The sequence below is a fragment of the Garra rufa genome, chromosome 21 (genome assembly GCF_049309525.1).
Source record: "Garra rufa chromosome 21, GarRuf1.0, whole genome shotgun sequence".
NCBI lineage: Eukaryota > Metazoa > Chordata > Actinopteri > Cypriniformes > Cyprinidae > Garra > Garra rufa.
The window spans coordinates 10,944,708-10,963,622 of NC_133381.1; the positions used below are offsets into that span (position 1 = coordinate 10,944,708).

At 33.8% G+C, this 18,915-nt stretch overlaps 1 protein-coding gene across 1 annotated transcript; it reads left to right on the forward strand.

Annotated features, from left to right (window-relative positions):
* Positions 1 to 18,825, forward strand: wdhd1 (WD repeat and HMG-box DNA binding protein 1). Its single transcript, XM_073827057.1, has 26 exons — positions 1 to 58; positions 2,416 to 2,533; positions 2,645 to 2,756; positions 2,930 to 3,081; positions 4,594 to 4,705; positions 5,217 to 5,267; positions 5,900 to 5,995; positions 6,196 to 6,288; positions 6,483 to 6,589; positions 6,738 to 6,891; positions 8,370 to 8,574; positions 8,664 to 8,836; positions 8,944 to 9,128; positions 9,711 to 9,952; positions 10,560 to 10,697; positions 11,220 to 11,376; positions 11,487 to 11,601; positions 11,915 to 12,046; positions 12,284 to 12,483; positions 13,417 to 13,547; positions 13,765 to 13,821; positions 14,111 to 14,142; positions 14,258 to 14,425; positions 14,734 to 14,873; positions 16,518 to 16,653; positions 18,305 to 18,825. Exons 2-26 carry the CDS (start codon positions 2,457 to 2,459, stop codon positions 18,470 to 18,472), a joined length of 3,333 nt encoding a protein of 1,110 aa, XP_073683158.1. The 5' UTR covers positions 1 to 58; positions 2,416 to 2,456; the 3' UTR covers positions 18,473 to 18,825.
* The last annotated feature ends 90 nt before the right edge of the window (positions 18,826 to 18,915 follow it).

The following is an 18,915-nucleotide window of genomic DNA, read 5'->3' on the forward strand; positions in this document are numbered from 1 at the left end:
GCGGGAGATGTGAGCGAGTGTGTCGCTGAATACAGAGAAATACCGCCAAACTAAAGCTGTAAGTAACTTACTGCGTGATTAAAACATGTATGCAGGATATATCGATGCTTTGTTACTCGATTATATGTGGGTTACTCTGAAACATGCAGTCATTTGAAGTCTTGTGTTTTTATTCCGCGGTTGTTGATGGTTTTGCTTGTAAAGTAGCTGGTGTAGCGACACATATGCACCTCTTTGTGCTTAAAAGACCATGTTATTTGTCTAAACTTGAGATAAAATTCGCTTAACGTTACTTTTAGTGGAAGCTGTCTATGTTTGCATCACAAGCCATCAGCTGTTATTTCAAATTACATAATTTCAATTTTGGTTGAACAGTGTCGTTTGTAAACATGATCATATTTTGTCCATAGAAAGCTTAAATGTAAGTGTCTACTTTTAAGGTTTTAAATAAGTTTTTTGAGAATAAAATGTCAAAATTTGGTTGAAATCATGTTACATTGAGATTCAGTCACACAGATTTTATGTAAAAATTCAAACGACATTCTTATTCTGACTTGTACATATTAAAATATATAAAAGAATAAGGGAGTGTATTAAATATTATTGTAATTAGTTTTAAATAAATAATAAGATACTAACTAACAAATGGGCAAAACCTAGGATTGTGGCAAAATTTGAAAATAATTTCCAACTAATTATTGTTTAGGGAGAAAATAATTTGTCTTTTAATATGTCATAAATTAATTTTAATGTTGTAAATATGCCTGACAAGATTGTTACACTGAATGACATTTTAGGGGGTGTCTTCTGGAAATTAGGGAAACATGTATGATATTTATTTTTTACTCAGAAAAATAAAAATTAAATTAAACAGAAAGCTTTTTATTATTTATTTTTTTTAGTTTAAAGCAGTATTACACTTATTTTTTTTAATGCTTAAACCCTTTTCATGTTGCTACGATTAAAAAAAAAAAATATATATATATAGGCTATATATATATATATATATATATATATATATATATATATATATATATATTTTTTTTTTTAAAAACAATAATAATAATAAAAAATAAACAATAATAAAAAAATAAACATAAAATTTTGTTTTGTATTTAACTTGAAATTGTTCCCATTGTTAGGAAGACTATAACACTTGATACAAAGTGTAGCAGCAGAAATGATATTTTAGTGTATTTAAATTACAAGGTACCTTATTGCTGTATGTTAAGTAGGTAATTCAAAATATTAAATAATATTTATATAATACAATTATTTTTCAACCAGAAGACACTTTCCGTCCTGTGTATAATATTAGTCAGGGATGTGATTTTTCCGGATTAATCCGGAATTCCGGATTTTTCGACCTGAAAATGTGACCTATGTCACGTATTTGCGACCGTTCGCAAATGGCGGATGGCGAAGTATTCCGGACCGCAAGATGCGTCCATGCGGACCGTGAAAGCTTTTGTCATAATAATAATAAAAAAATTGCCAAACGCTATCTCTAATAAATACATTTATATCAAGCACACTAGGGTCAGCGTTTGGGTGCAATCTTCCGTGCAGTGAGGAGATCGGCAGACAGATGTAGCTTTCAGTGAGTGAAAAACGTTGATGGAAAATGCATTATTTTGGGGTTACGTCGCAAAATATTGTAAATATATCTTTTTATACTGTATTTTCATACATATTTATATTTTAAACCACGACGGTGAGCCAATGGATATCACACAAGCAACGTGAAAACTGCATATGTTAAAGTGAAAGTAAAAACAGCGCTTTCAGCATCTAATGTGCACATTCTCTAAGAGACAATGATAGACGAATATACTTCATATGCTGATATTAATTTACTTCCCTAATATTTCTCTTCTGCAAAATAAAAAGAAACGTATTTTGTGTAGGTTAAGGGTTTTTGAAAGTCGGTTCTTGAAATAAAGCTCTTCATTTTTATTGATGACTGTAGTGTTATTAGGGGTTAAGAAAGACTTAATTATTTCAGGTGGTCTTAAACTGAAAGGCAAGAATTGCGATGGAACTTTATAAGGTTATCCATTGAATAAATATGAGCGCTGCGCGTTTCAAAGTCATCTGCGGCGCTGCTTTGTGTATCATTCTGATAGCGCCTCCTGCTGGAAGACAATGATCTGACATTTTTAATCAGCTCGTGTCTACTGTTGTCAAAAGACCAATGTAAACAAATCAGTCCACAAATTTAAACAATTAAGGCAATAAAATATATGTTAATTAATATAATACTTGATTGACAATAATTGTTTAAATTAATATAAGAATTGATACTTTTGACTCTTGGGGGGGGGGGGTTGTCTTAGTATATTTTCCTGCTTTTTTGTCCTTAACCAATCACATGCCTGATTAGTATTTATTTATCTTTTTTTTTTATTTTACCAGACATTTTCTGTCCTGTATCTGGTTGTCCTCCTGAGAGCATTATGCCGTGTGAAAGGAAGCCCATGCGTTACGGTCACTCAGAAGGCCACACTGATGTCTGCTTTGATGATGAGGGAAAGTAAGGGACATTTTTTGAGATCTTTCCAAGTCTTTAATTTCAGACTAAACAACTGATAGAAATGATCAAATGTACTATGTATTGTTTCAAACACCTTATGATGTTTTCTAGGTGTATTGTGACTTGCGGAAGTGACGGTGATGTCCGCATATGGGAAAGTCTTGATGACGACGATCCCAAGTCCATAAATGTTGGGGAGAAGGTCTATTCTGTAGCCTTGAAGGTAAGTTAACATTTGTTTTAGAGTACTTTTTTTTTCAGTGTATTATAGTAGTATAATTACATTAATAATGCTACAGCGAGTTTTTTCCCATGAACACCTGAAAATGGTTAATTAAATCAGAATCCTGTTAATTTTACTGTTATTTAAATGTCAGTGTTTATTTTTCCCTACAGAATGGAAAGTTAGTTACAGCAGTTTCCAACAACACAGTTCAGATTCACACTTTCCCAGAGGGAGATCCAGATGGCATTCTCACTCGATTCACCACCAACGCAAACCACGTCACCTTCAACAGCAGCGGGTCAAGAGTGGCTGCCGGTTCAAGGTATGACTTGCCTTCAGTCCTTATCCTCTAATAGATTTATATAATTGACCAATCCTGTCGTGCAAGAGGTTAGGATCTACAGAGGATGGTCAAAGCAGTGCAAATACACTACAAGTCAAAAGTTTTTGAACGGTAAGATTTTTAATGTTTTTTTTTAAAGAAGTCTCTTCTGTTCACCAAGCCTGCATTTATTTGATCCAAAGTACAGCAAAAACAGTACAATTTTTGAAATATTTTTACTAATTAAAATAACTGTTTTCTATTTGAATATATTTAAAATTTAAATTTATTCCTGTGATTTCAAAGCTAATTTTTTAGCATCATTACTCCAGTCATATGATCCTTCAGAAATCATTCTAATATTCTGATTGGGTGCTTATAGAGCATTTTTTTTTCAGGTTTCTTTGATAAATAGAATTTTTGGAAAAACAGCATTTACTTAAAATTATTTGTAACATTATAACTGTCTTTATCACCTTTGATCAATTTAAAGTGTCCTTGCTAAATAAAAGTAATAATTTCTTTAATTTCCCACACACACAAAAAAACGTAATTAAAAATACTCGCTCCAGGATTTTAAGTGGTATAGTGTATAATGTTACAAAGTTTTTTATTTCGGATATTTGCTCATCTTTGGATCTATCTATTCATCAAAGAATCCTGGAAAAAATATACTCAACTTTTAAAAATATTTTTAAATGTTTTTTTGAACAGCAGATCCGCATATTAGCATGATTTCTGAAAGATCATGTGACACTGAAGAGTGGAGTAATGATGCAGAAAATTTAGCTTTGATCACAGAAATAAACTGCATGTCAAAATAGAAATTCAGATAAAAAACGGTTATTTTAAATAGTAAAAATATTTCACAATATTACTGGTTTTGTAATGGTTCTGTACTTTGTTAACAAACAAATGTAGGCTTCATGAGCAGAAGAGATTTCTTTCTTAAAGTAATTATTGTGCAATAAAAAATTGATTTCATCACATTCCAACATGCATGGTTTTATGTGCATGGTCTTTTTAGTGGCAGTTTGTGGCATAGAAGTCTCATGGATTATTGAATATTTGTGTTAAATATTAGCATTTAATGTTATAATTTAAACGTATTGTTTAATACTCCCGTCTCTGTGCTTTTGATCGTCGTCAATGCGAAGACGAAACCACTTCGATTGTTTCATGATTAGTTGTGTTTGGCTAAATGGCCATTTTCTGGATATATGGATTGTTTTAAGCGGATGCATCACGGATGAAGGCAGCGAGCATGTCACCGCATTGATTGAGCAGTTTTATCCTGCTGCCGATGCTTGAATATTGATGCAGGCAGCACTGGCAGCTGAGCTCCAAACAGGTTATTTGATTTTTTTTTTTTTTTTTCCTGTAGAGGTCGGAAATGAGTTTTCATTTATTTCCCCACTTCAGATCAGAAAGATCTGCAGCGCCAATATGAGCCTCTGCTGGGCTGAAAATAGTGGCGAATGAAGCTGCTAATTTTGGCATTCTGTTTTCCAGTGACTTTATTGTGAAGATAGTGGAGGTGGTGGACAGCAGTCAGCAGAAGACCCTACGTGGACATGACGCTCCCATCCTCAGTGTGGCTCTTGACCCTTCTGATGAGTTCCTTGTGAGTGTTATAGTGCTTTTTATTGGTCAGATGTTATTTGTAAATGTGGCCAAATGAAAAAATGCTCATGAATTAGTTCCTGGTGGCATATTTATTGCATACTGTGCCATTCAAAAGGATGCATTCTTTTGATCAAAAGTGATAGTAAAGACATTTATAATGTTACAAAAAATGTATATTTCAAATAAAGGCTGCGAAACTGTTCAAGAAAAATCACTGATAAGAAGTGTTTCTTGCAGACCAAATCAGCATATTAGAATGATTTCTGAAGGATCGTGTGACACTGGAGACTGGAGTAATGATGCTTAAAATTCAGGCTTGTCCCTCAGGAATAAATTACATTTTAAAATATATTTTAATAGAAAATCAATATTTTGAGTAACAATATTTCACAATATTTACTGTATTTTTGATCAAATAAATGCAGCCTTGGTGAGCATATGTTTCTTGTTGGTGTTTAACATGTTCTAATGATCAGTCTTTTTATTATGCTGATGTCACTTCCTGACAGGCTTCCTCCAGCTGTGATGGATCTGTTACTGTGTGGTCTATTGAGTCACAGGTATGAGGCCTCGTCCGTTGTTATTATATTTTTATCACAAGTTATACTTTTAGAATAATAATTTAAATCATGTTGTATTTAAATCAGCTGAATTCAATTTAGATTTTTTTTTTTTTTAGATTTTTTTTTTTTTTAAATTGATTTAAAAAAAAATACCCTGCACTTAAAAAAAAATCTAAGCCTTTTTTTTGTTCTAAAAAAAAAAATCCAACCCTGGGACCACAAAACCAGTCATAAGGGTCTTTTTTTATTGAGATTTATACATCTGAACAAATAAGCTTTCCGTTGATGTACGCTTTGTTAGGATAGGACAACTATTTGAAAATCTGAAATCTGAGGGTGCAAAAAAATCTAAATATTGAGAAAATCGCCTTTAAATTTGTCCAAATTAAGTTAATCAGAAATTCTTTTGATATATTCATGGTAGGAAATTTACAAAGTATCTTCATGGAACATGATTTACTTAATATCCATTTTTGGCATAAAAGAAAAATTGATAATTTTGACCCATACAATGTATTTTCGACTATTGCTACAAATATAACCGTGCTACTTGAGACTGGTTTTGTGGTCCAGGGTCACAAATGTATTTGATCTGATATAAAGCTCATTAACCCTGCTGTGTGTTTTAGACTCAAGTAGCTCAATGGACAGTTCTCCAGAAGTCGAGTGATGTGAGCAATGCCAAGTCTCTCTGTAGGCTTGCATGGCAGCCACGTTCTGGAAAGGTATTGAAAACATATATAAAGCATCTTAAGACTTCAAAATTCAATTTGCATTTTCAAGTTCTTTTTGGTTGCTTCCTATATGAGCACATAATGCAATCTCTGTCATCTATACTTCCATCACCAGTTTCTTACAACAGTCGTGACATTTAAGAATACATTTTTTTTTAAATTGACATTTTATCTGTTGTATATACTTACAGCTGCTTGCCGTACCGGTGGACATGACCATTCAACTATATGACAGAAACACATGGACACATGTCAGCACGCTTTCTGATGACCTAATCACACAGGTTAGTAGAAAACAACTCGGTAGTTTACAGTGGAATAATTAAAAAAAGGTGTAAACCTTTATTAGCATTACAATTGTGTATTAACCTTTCACATACTGTATCAGATGAGATAATGTACTTTATGGTAACAGTTGTGCGTTATATTGCAGCGCATAATGTTATGAGCAATTCTTTCCGATTCTTTCTCTTCCCAGGTTGTTAATGTTGTGGTCTGGTCGCCGTGTGGGAAGTTTCTGGCAGCAGGAACTGTTGGTGGAAATCTGTTGATTTGGGATGTAGAGGCCAAACTGTGTATCGAGAGGTTGTATTCACATTTATCTTAATGTTATTGAAGTTTTTACATAAAATACTGTATGTGAGGATGTTTCTAGAAAGAAGGTCATGCTACTAGCCTTTTCAGACTGTATAGTCTGTGTAGCAATGATGTTGTTGATCTTGTACCATTACAGACAGAAACACGAGAAAGGGTTCACTGTGTGCGGGATGGCGTGGCATCCCTCAGGGGGCCGGATCGCTTACACTGACACTGAGGGCTGCCTCGGGCTCCTGGAAGGCGTGGCGTCCTCGTCTCCATCCTCTTCCTCTACTATCCAAAGCACCAAGGTCAGTGGTCCCTTCAGGCTCTTGTCTTTTTCTTCCCGATCATACTGCAGCAAAAATTGCATCACTAATGGAAAGTCATGAAGGATCTTTAGGTGAGCTTTATGTGCCTAAATCTGCTGCTCGAATATTTTTAAAAATACTAACACCATTCTTTCTGTATATTTGTTAATATGTTTAATATAAAAAATATATATATATACACACTGCCATTTAAAAGTATGATTTTTTTTTTAAAGAAGTCTCTTATGCCCATCAGAGTATCATTTATTTGATCAAAAATACTGTAAAAAGTAGTATAAAATATTATTGCAATTAAAATAAGCTTCAAAATATATTTATTTATGTGATGCAAAGCTAGACATCTTTCAAACAATATAAGTTTTTACTATCACTTCTTATCAATTTAACAATTTCTCTCAAAGAAAGAAAGAAAAAAAAATGACTGACCCCAAACTTTGAACGACAGTGTATATTGTTACAAAAGATTTATTTTTTTTAAATAAATGCTGTTCTTTGTAACATTTTATTAATCAAAGAATCCTGTAAAAACAATCACCCGTTCCAAAAAAATATTTAGCAGCACAACTGTTTCCAACATTGATAAGTCAGCATATTATAATGATTTGGTGACACTAAATACTGGAGTAAAAGTGCTGAAAACTCTGCTTTGCGTCATAGGAATAAATTATATTTTAAAGTTTAATTAATAAAAAAAAATTGTAGTAGTATTTCACAATATTACTATTTTCTCTGAAATTAATCAAACAAATGCAGTCTTGATGAGCAGAAAAGACTCCTTTTAAAAACAAAAATCCAAACTTTTGAACCGCAATTTATATACATTAATAATAATATATAATAATGCTGAAATACTACATCAGTTCATGTTCAGTCAGTTAGTTTGAAGTATTAAAATATCATTTACATATATTTTCTAAAACATGCATCAACTGTCCAATAATATAATGTCTCAAAAAATAGCTTGAACTGCACAATTTGCAAAGAATTTTTAATTGTGACTTCAATTTTATACAAATTAGTTTTAATTCTAGATAAAAATGACAATTTAATATGCAATAAAAAAACAGGTTTGCCTGTAAGTCTGCACAATTTGGCCCAAATTTTTGTGATTCAATAATAATAATAATAATAGTATTAGTAAAATTTAAAATAAGTAACATTAATATTAATACCTGAATTAAAATATACAAATGACTAAATAAATACAAAGTATTACTATTGTATCATTTCCGTAATTTTTTTTAAAATAAAGATTATAATAATTATATTTGGCAATTTTATTAAAGCTATTCTGCCATTATTATTATTATTATTATTATTATTATTATTATTATTATTATTATTATTATTATTTATTTTTTTGTATTAATGAAAGTTATTGTGGTGGTGTTAACCTTTTTCTTTCCAATAATTATTATTTCTTTCCAAATATTATTATTTTTTCTGTTGCTGTGTAGGCCACTGCAGCTAAAGAAACAAATGACTATGACGACCTGTTTGATGACGATGATGACCGCATGCTGGACGAGGGCATGAGTGACTCGCGGTCTCCGGTGAAGAAACCCGTCATGGAGGATGATGACGATGACGATGACCTCATGCCTGCCACGGGCAGACTGCGGAACAGAGGGTCCTTCCTGGACGACGATGACAATTCTCAAGGTATTAGTCGTCACCACAAAGGAAATAGTGCAGGATTCAATTAGTAGATTGAAGTGCTTAAATTAAAGATCAAATGTTTTGTTCTCAAGATCCAGGCTCTGTGAAATTGGATGGAGTTCCAGAGGAGGATGGCAGCAGTGCTATTCTTCCTGCTGTGGTTCCTGCAGTGTCCCGTCCCGTATATGATGGTCCCATGCCCACACAACCTCAAAGGGCTTTCCAACCAGGATCCACCCCAGTGCACCTCATGCATCGCTTCATGGTGAGGAGAAACCATAGCTGTTGTCGATTCAGTAAATGTTTGGAAATCTGGATGTGATTTGTTTAAATATAAGAATGTCTTCTAAAGTTCTGTATATTCTTTCTCAGATGTGGAACTCAGTGGGTATCGTCCGTGGCTATAACGATGATCAAGACAATGCCATTGATGTGGAGTTTCATGATACTGCGATCCATCATGCCATGCATCTCACCAACACCTTGGGCCACACCATGGCCGATCTATCCCAGGAGGCAGTGCTTCTAGCCTGTGAGGGAACTGATGAGCTCGCCAGGTACAGTAATTGAGCTTCTTTAGTTTGGATGTATTCAGTGAATTTAGAGTTATTTTGTATTCAACAGGGCTGCTTTCATAGTAATCAGATTACCGTCAGGAGCAGCTGATGTGAACTTTGCTCTTTAGTTTCCCCTTTGTCCTCAACTGCTTGCTTCTGTTTACGAAGCAAATTTGCACTTTGATTTTTATTTGCACAACTACTCATCCAGTAGTAAATTATCTGCCTGTGAATTAAATTAATAAATTACAGTAGGCCTCATAGAAGTGGTATTTCAGATCATTGGGATTTTTGGACACCTGTTAAATTTAAATATTAACAAAGTATAGTAATTTTTTTTTTTTCTGGGACCTGGTTTTGTTATGTAATAATGATACCAGTGTTGTAACACAATCATACCCTCTTAATTATTTAATTTTCCAACGAGTCAGTTCCTTAAACATAATGACAAAGATGTAGAAAGAATATGAAAACTGACATATCAGAACTATAAATCAAAGAGCTCATGAATCGACAATTAGACCATCTTTGCTTTGCTTTTTAAATGTCTCTTTTTATCTATTTCTTTCTCTCTCTCCACAGTAAGATCCAGTGTTTGCATTTCTCATGCTGGGACACTCATAAGGACTGGATAGTGGATCTTCCTAAAGGAGAGGATGTGCGTGCGTTGTGTTTGGGTCAGGGATGGGCGGCAGTTGCCACGAGTGCTCTGATGGTCAGACTGTTCTCCATTGGTGGAGTGCAGAAGGAGATCTTCAGCCTGCCTGGAGCTGTTGTCTGCATGGCAGGACATGGAGAGCAGCTTCTTATCGTGTATCACAGAGGTAGTGATGCATGCTGCTCTACTTTCAGTACAAGCACTGGTTTCAAGGCAATGTCCCTTTGTTTTGAACAACCAGAAAATGTATACTCAATTTTTATAACTAGTTCCATCTATTTAATAAAAATCGATTAGCAAAACAGCTGTATAGGAGAAAACTAATCACAATTTAAGTTAAAAAAAACTGTCACCTTTGACCACAAAACCAGTCATAAGTAGCACGGGTATATTTGTAGCAATAGCCAACAATACATTGTATAGGTCAAAATGATCAATTTTTCTTTCATCATTAGGATATTAAGTAAAGTTCAATGCTGATTATTACTTAATTTTTGATTAGTAATATGCATTGCACTCAATATTTAGATTTCATTTTTTTTTTTTTTTTTGCACCCTTGAATTCCAGATTTTCTGTTTCTGTTATTTTCTGTTGTATCTCGGCCAAATAACAAACTATACATCAATGGAAAGCTTATTTTATACATGTATTTATGGTTTTGTGGTCCAGGGTCCTAAATGAGCAATCCAAACGAACTGAATCGATTTCTTCCAAATGCTTATGCTTTGTATATGCAAATTGGTAAAGCTTAATTGTGATGTATGGCATCCAGGTACTGGGTTTGATGGAGATCAGGCTCTTGGCATACACCTGCTCCAGCTTGGGCGCAAGAGAAGACAGGTCATGCATGGAGAACCATTGCCTCTCTCAAGGAAGTCCTACCTGGCATGGATGGGCTTCACTGCAGAGGGTGAGTCACCTTTACTGTATTCCTTCATCATAAGGAAATGGAATATCAACAAAACAACCTGGAGTATTTTTTTGTAATGTTAAAATCAATTTCCTGATAGTAATCCCATGCTGTGTACACTACTGTTAAAAATCTGGGGCCACTATTTGATCATTTATTTATTTATTTTCGAGCAGAGATGCATGAATTAATCAAAAGTTGCAGAAAAGCTATTTATAATGTTACAAAAGATTTTAATTTCATAAATGCTGTTCTTTTCATTCGTTCAGAGAATCCTTAATCTATTATAATTTTCACAACAAATAAATCAACAGCACAGCTGTTTTCTAGGATCTGAAGGATCATGTGACATTAAAGACTGGCCATCACAGGAAACATTTACATTTAAAATATATCTTATATAGTAGAAAACATTTATAATCGACATGGACTTGGACATGGACCTCCTTTTTCTAGTTCATTAGTAAATGACAAATGAAGTTGTATGATAATTCTGTTTTTTTTTTTTTTTTTTCTCTCCAGGAACCCCATGTTGTATTGACTCAGAGGGTGTTGTACGTGTACTAAACCGGACCTTGGGGAACACATGGACTCCTGTCTGTAACACCAGAGAGAGCTGCAAGAGCAAATCTGACCATTACTGGGTTGTTGGAGTTCATGAGAATCCGCAGCAGCTTAGGTACATCGTTCTCTTTGCATTCATTTTCCTTGATTAACAAATATCAAATCAATCTGAATCGAAATTTCTAAACAGCTAATGAAACTGAGGATCCTTATCCTCTCTTTTAGGTGTATCCCATGTAAAGGCTCACGTTTCCCACCCACCCTACCTCGCCCTGCTGTGGCTGTCTTGCCCTTTAACTTGCCTTATTGCCAGACCACAACAGAGAAAGGCCAAATGGAGGTATGAGATAAAATCCTGTAGTTACGTCAAGCCAAGAAATGAATTTACACTATAGTATCTTGTAGGTATGTGCACTGTAGTAATTCATTTTAGTATGCAACACATTTATTTGTTTATCTGTTGTTTATTTAAAATTATTGGTCTATATAGGCATGGTCAGAGATATTTTTTACTTTTAAAAACATGTTTGTTTTTTGTTGTGCCTGTCCCTATCTTGGCAGTCCTTTTTTTTGTCTGATTTGCTTTATCAAGTAACACTTTGTACTGTATTGTACACAAAATAAAACATTAACGCTCTGTTTGTATTTTGTAGGAGCAGTACTGGAGGTCCATGCTCTTTCATAACCACTATGGCTTTTTGTCATCCAGTGGTTATGAAATTGACAGCGAGGGTCAGTCTCAGGCTGAGAAAGAGCAGCAGGAACTGCTAATGAAGATGTTCGCTGTAAGTCATTCACGTTGTCAGGAAGTTAAAGCCCGGCTAAATTCAATCCCGTATGCCTGGATTGAATTTCACTGTCTATTTTCTGTAAAACAATTTTGGAATGTCATAAATCAAGACTCCGCTTTGACGCATGTGCGTCATTTTCTGGCATAGCTGGCACATTTGATCAGATTAATTTTTATTTCAACTGTCCTTCTAGTCATCTCATGCTTTTCTATGGTGTTTGTGTGGCGGCAGCTGTCGTGTAAACTGGAGCGAGAGTTCCGGTGCGTGGAGCTGGCTGAGATGATGACTCACAGCGTTGTGACGCTCGCCATCCGTTACGCCTCCCGTTCCAGACGCATGGCACTGGCTCAGAAACTAAGTGAACTCGCTCTGGAAAAGGCCAATCAGATTCAGGAGGAGGAGCAGGAAGAAGAAGAGCCAGCCTATCAGAGGTAATTTTGCGTGTAATTTTGGGTAATATTAATATTTTCTTTCTATTCATTTAAATCTTTCAGTGCCACTGCATATCTATCTATCTATACCCAGCTGTTATTCAGAAAAGTCCTTCAGGTCCTACAGATTCTTTGGTACTTTAGCATTTTTGTGTATTTGAACCCTTTCCAACAATGACTGTGTGAATTTAAGATCCTTTTTTTTCTCACACTGAGGAACTCATATGCAGCTATTACAAAAGGCTTAAACGCTCACTGATGCTTCAGAAGGAAACATGATGCATTAAGAGCTGGGGGTGAAAACTTTTGAATGGAATTAGGAAGTGTACATTTTTCTTATTTTGCCTAAATATCATAATTTTTCATTTAGTACAGCCAATATAAATAAGTTAAATATACCCTGTTCAAATTCAAAAACTTTTAACCCCCGGCTTTTAATGCATCATGTTTTCTTTCTGAAGCATCAGTGAGCGTTTGAGCCTTTTGTAATGGCTGCATATGAGTCACTCAGTTGTCCTCAGTGTGAAAAGATGGATCTCAAAATCATACAGTCATTGTTTAAAAATGGTTCAAATACACAAAAATGCTGGAAAAAAAAAATAGTGATTTGATTTTTTTCTGAACAACAGCGGGCAATTAAACTGTTCAGGACAAACAAAGGTCACTAAACAAACAAACAAAAAAAAACAGCTTTGGATCATTCAGGTAACAACACAGTATTAAGAATCAAGTGTATGTAAACTTTTAAACGGGGTCATTTTTATAATTTTTTTATTTTCTCTTGTGGACTATATGTAAATGTCTTTTATGAGAGATCTTATTCAGGTGAGTACTAAATAAAAAATAACATGCATTTTGTATGATCTCTCTTATTTTGGTAAAATAAGAAAAAATGATGCCGACATACAGTATCATGTTTTGTTTTTTATGTAGAGAATACAGAAGATCCAATCAGATGAGGAGCAGACAAGCAGAAGTAGAGAATGGTTGTGAAGAGGAGGAGGAAGATTATCCACAGGAAGAGCAAATGGATGCAGAAGAATCAACAGAGACCAGGAAGCCAAGTAAATATGCTATTTTTTCCTTTATTCTTGTATCTGAAAAGTACAGTATATTAAACCAAATACTCTGCATATCACTTACATATTTCTTGATCTTTAAAATAAAAGCTTTCTTTATTGACACTCTTATCTGTGCACATTATTCGTTTTCAACGTGAGTCTCAAATTCTGCAGTTGAACTTTTGATTTGGTTTTTGATATTAACATTTTGACTTTGCAGCTTTGAATCCATTCAAAAAAGGAGGAAAATCACCTGAAAAGGCCTCTCCCAAACCAAGTAAGTAAAATATTTTAAAAAAAATCAATAAACTGAGAAATTGCTAAATCAGATGAATATAAAAAATGTAGTTAAAAAAACATGGAAAAACTAAAAATAAAATGTTGAATTTGTCAGTTGTGTTCATTTGACGATCCAATTACAGCTTTGTTTTTTTTTCTACGTGATTTCTTTGACTTATCTTTCAAATTAATTTAGTTTTTTCAAATGGCTTTTTTAAGTGGCACAAATGGGTCACCATCATATATGAGTTTCTACTGACAATTAAATTTATGCTTGTGTGTTACAGTGGGCAGAGAAGGACGTGTGAACCCTTTTAAGGTTAGAATTGCACAATATTGAATGAAACTAAGCTCCTTTTAAATTGTGTATTTTCAAGAATACTTGAAGCATTTTTACATTTGCACTTTATAAAAATACATATTTAAACGTGCAGGTGTCCGGTGCAGGAAAGTCATCAAGTTCCCCAGCTGGTCAGCCCAGAACGACTAATGTTTTGGACAGCATGACGATGTCCAACAGAAAACCCACACCTCTCGGCGGCACATCGAAACAGGGCAAAGCCCCAGTCCTGAAGCCCCTGGCACCCAAACCCAAGTCCAAGGTACAGTGTGTTGATCAAATACAAATGTTCTCCAGCCCTTCAGGGCCACACACCCTGTCTGACCCCATTAAACTCACTCTCAGTTCTGTGTGCCAGGGATGACCTGATTATCCAAGATCCTTTCTACCAGAATATTCAGTTCTGATGGTAGAACATTTGTTCGAGTTAAATATCAGAGGTGTTTCTACTGGAATATAAACAACATTATGTTCTTTAGCCAATGTGCTAGACACAAAAATCTATTAATGTATGTAATGGATCTTCAGATGTTTTGAGTTAGTATTAATTTGCAAGGCTCTGTTTTTCAGACTCAGGCCACTCTGCTGCAAATGAGTGCCTCTAAAGGAAGCAGTAAGAAACTGGAGGACAGCCAGTCGGAAGCAGAGAAAGTGAAACCAGCCCCTGCAGCTACACCTCCAGCATCAGTGGAGAATATTGAAAACAGAAAGTAAGAGAAGGCACCATCTTTAATTGTAGAGATGCATTAGAAATTTTGAGAATTTTTAGGATGGCCTTTTTTTTTTTTTTTTTTAAATAGTCCTTTACGATTGTTGCTTGTCAAACTGTACGAACATGGTGATCATGTCACACTGTGGCGTCTCAGTTGTCATTAATGTCAGACTGTCAACAGTCGGGAAACTTTGAATTTAAAGAAACTGGCAAATATATTACTTAATGTAATGATAGTACTAATAACAATAAAAAAAAAAAATATTAAAAATGTAATTTAAGGAATATTTCGCCAAAAAATTATTTACCAGAATTTATTTACCAGAAGCACAAGACAGTATTTCTGAAAAATAATAATAAAAAATTATATATTTTTAAATAAAATCAAAGATTAGACAAGCTTTTGATTATTAAAGTTTAATGAACCATTAAAATGGAAAATTAATGGAAAACGGAACTAAAACTGAATTTGAAAAAAAAAAAAAAAAATCATTTCATAGGGCCCTAAAAATGTATTTTTGTTAGACTTTTAATAAATTGCTGTTAACTTTTGTACGTTTTATTATTTCAATGAATTGGAAATGATTTAAAAAAATTTTTTTTTATTATCTTTCTTTTAGAAAATAAATGGAAAACAGAATTTGGAAAAAATAAAACTGAATTGGAGAAATTCTTAATAATAAAATAATAAAAATAATAAACTTTTTTTTTATTATTTTATTATTTGTTTTTGTTTTTAGCCATTAAAACAGTGTAGAAAATAAAATAAAACTGAATTTGGAAAAAAAAAAAAACATTTCACAGGGCCCTAAAATGTAATTTTTGGTAGACTTTTAATAAATTGAAATCATGAAACTTACACAATTTAACAGGAATTTATTAAAAAATTTAATTTTAGAGCCCTGTAAAATGTTATTCCAAATTCAGTTTTATTTTTGCCAAATTCTGTTTTTCATTTTCTACACTGTTTTAATGGCTAAAATAAATAAAAAATAATCAAAAAGCATTTCTAATTCATTGAAATCATGAAACTTACACAATTTAACAGCAATTAATTAGAAATGCGCTTTGAATTTTTTCATTTTTTATTTTAGTAATGCTTTTTGATTTTATTATTATTATTATTATTATTATTATTATTATTATTATTATTTTTATTTTTTACTTTTATTTTTTATTTTAGCCATTAAAACAGACTTTAAAAAATGAATGGAAAACAGAATTTGGCAAAAATAAAACTGAATTTGTAAAATGTTATTTTTGTTAGACTTTTAATAAATTGCTGGTAAATTGTGTAAGTTTCATGATTTCAATGAATTAGAAATGCTTTTTTTTTTACCATTAAAACAGACTTTAGAAAATGTAAAAAACTGAAATTTGAATAAAAATAAAACAGAATTTGGGGAAAAATAAAATATAATCACAGTGTGCTGATACACAGCTATATCTCACATCTACGAGTGTGATATTGCGTTTATACAACAGTTTGACGGCACAAATGTGTAAATACATACGAAACGACTACTTCCTTCCGCCACGGATTCAAATCTTATTTTGACAGTTGACCAGCTGAGCCCAAGCCTCCGTTACTATTTCGAATACATCATTAATAAATTGTATAACTACAATTTACTTCCTTTAGGCCGAAAACTGGCTTTCAGCTGTGGCTTGAGGAGAATAGGAAGAGCATTCTCGCAGACAATCCTGACTTTGAGGAAATGGATGTTATCAAGGAAGGCATGGGGCGTTTCCGCACTCTTACGGCAGAGGAAAGACTGGTAAGACATTATATGCTTATTGGAGCATGTGACATGCATTTTAACCACTATGTATGTTTACTCATTACTCATGTACTTTTTTTTAGATTATTATTAAATCCAGGAAGGTTACCTAGGAATTTCCCTGTTTCTGTTTCCTTGCACATATACTAGTTATGTAATAGATTTCATTGATTCACTTATTTTACAGTTCAATTTCCTCTTTTTTTTTAATGTGCTCCTAAAGCTCTAAGCCAATTTATCCATGACAGCACTGTTCATTAGCAAGTATCCTCCTGTTTTCTGATCTCCACTTACCTGTGTATGTGTGTGGGCTTTCTAAACACTTATGCGCTCCTGTATGAACAATCTGTTCGTGACCCCGCACCCACAGGGCCACTTAGTGCAGGGCAGAATGACTCTTCACACACTCCAGCCTGGAGGGGGAATGGTTAGGACGCCTGTTGCTCTGGAAACCCTGGCTGGGGGGGTGTGCCGCACTCATTGATCTTATGTTAATCACATGGGGGTGGCATCAGGCACTGAAAGAGTGCGTTACAATGATGAATGGCGTGCAGCGTGAGGGGGGAACGTGCAGAAAGGGCCCCGGTGCTCATATGTGAAATGGGTCTGGTGACTCATCATGGTCGTCTGTAAATGTTCAGTGCTTTTGGTTACTTGAACCGTGTACAAATGCATTTGGGTTGGCGGTGGTTGGCTGTCAATTTTAATTGCAATAACAGGCTTATTTAAATATTGCTTTTGTAATTTTGCATGAATGTGCATAATTGTACAACATGATTGAAGTCAAAAAATACTTTACCAGCTACGTTTTGATACATATAGTTCTCAAGATGAGACATAATAGTTGAATTTATAAGAATGACCCTGTTCTAAAGTTTACATACACTTGATTCTTAATACTGTTGTTACCTGAATGATCCACAGCTGTTTTTTTGTTTTGTTTAGTGATAGTTGTTCATGAGTCCCTTGTTTGTCCTGAGCAGTTAAACTGCCTGCTGTTCTTTAGAAAAATCCTTTGCGTCCCACAAATTATTTGGTTTTCTTTGAGGACTTTGAAAAACATTTTGTACTAAATAAAAAGATATTTAGGAAAAATAATAAAAATGTACACTTACTCATTCTGTTCAAAAGTTTTCACCCCCTAGTTCTTAATGCATTGTTTTTCCTTCTGAAGCATCAGTGAGCATCTGTAATAGTTGCATATGAGTCCCTCAGTTGTTCTCAATGTGAAAAGATGGATCTCAAAATCAAACAGTCATTGTTGGAATGGGTTCAAATTCACATAAATGCTGAAAAACTAAAGAATTTGTGGGAATAGAATGATTTTTCTGAAGAATAGCAGGCAGTTTAACTGTTCAGGACAGGGAGCTCATGAACAACTATCACTAAACAAAAAAAAAGCACAGCTGTGGATCGTTCAGGTAACAACACAGTATTAAGAATCAAGTGTATGTAAACTTTTGAATGGTGTAATTTTTATAAATTCCACTGTTTTCTCTTGTGCACTACATGTGAAACATCTTCAGGTCAGTACTTAAAAAAAAAAATAACATCTCATTTTGGTCAAATAATTAACATTTTGCAGATTCCATAAGGTGTATGTAAACTTTTAACTTCAACTGTAAATGCATCTTTATCATTCATTCAGAACTGGACAGAGAGAGCAAAGGGCGACTCTGATCCCAAGAAACGTAAGCGTGAAGATGAAGAAGGACGAGCAGATGAACAAATGGAGACAGATGAGGGCAGCGCCAAAAAGAAAAAGCCACTGGATACTTCTGCTAAACTCTCTGCGTTCGCATTTAACAAAGAATAGTAGTTAGCATAAATTTGTTTAATGCCATTATGTATTTTTTTTTTCTTTTTACATTTTATTTTAATATTGCTTTTGGTGGGAAATTTTAAAAACAAATTTTGTTGTTTACTGTAATTCTCTGAGCTGTTATTCTGTCAAATAGACCGGCTGCTCATCTGATCCATCCTCCATAAATTTTCTCAAGTTTAAGCTCTTTTGAAAGCACTGCGTTTTTTCATTTGCATTTGAAATGAGCAGAGTCTCTGTTAAGCAAATTGCAGTATGGCAAGTGATAGTGATATTCTGAATGCTTTGGAAGGTTTGTACATATGTTTTTGTGAAGTTTTGTACTGTATGTAAAACAAATAATCATAATAAAAGCTAAAATATTAAATTTTTTGAAGTATTGAAGCCTTCTGTGCTGTTTTTTTATTCTAAAGGCTATCTTAACAGGTTTAAAGTAC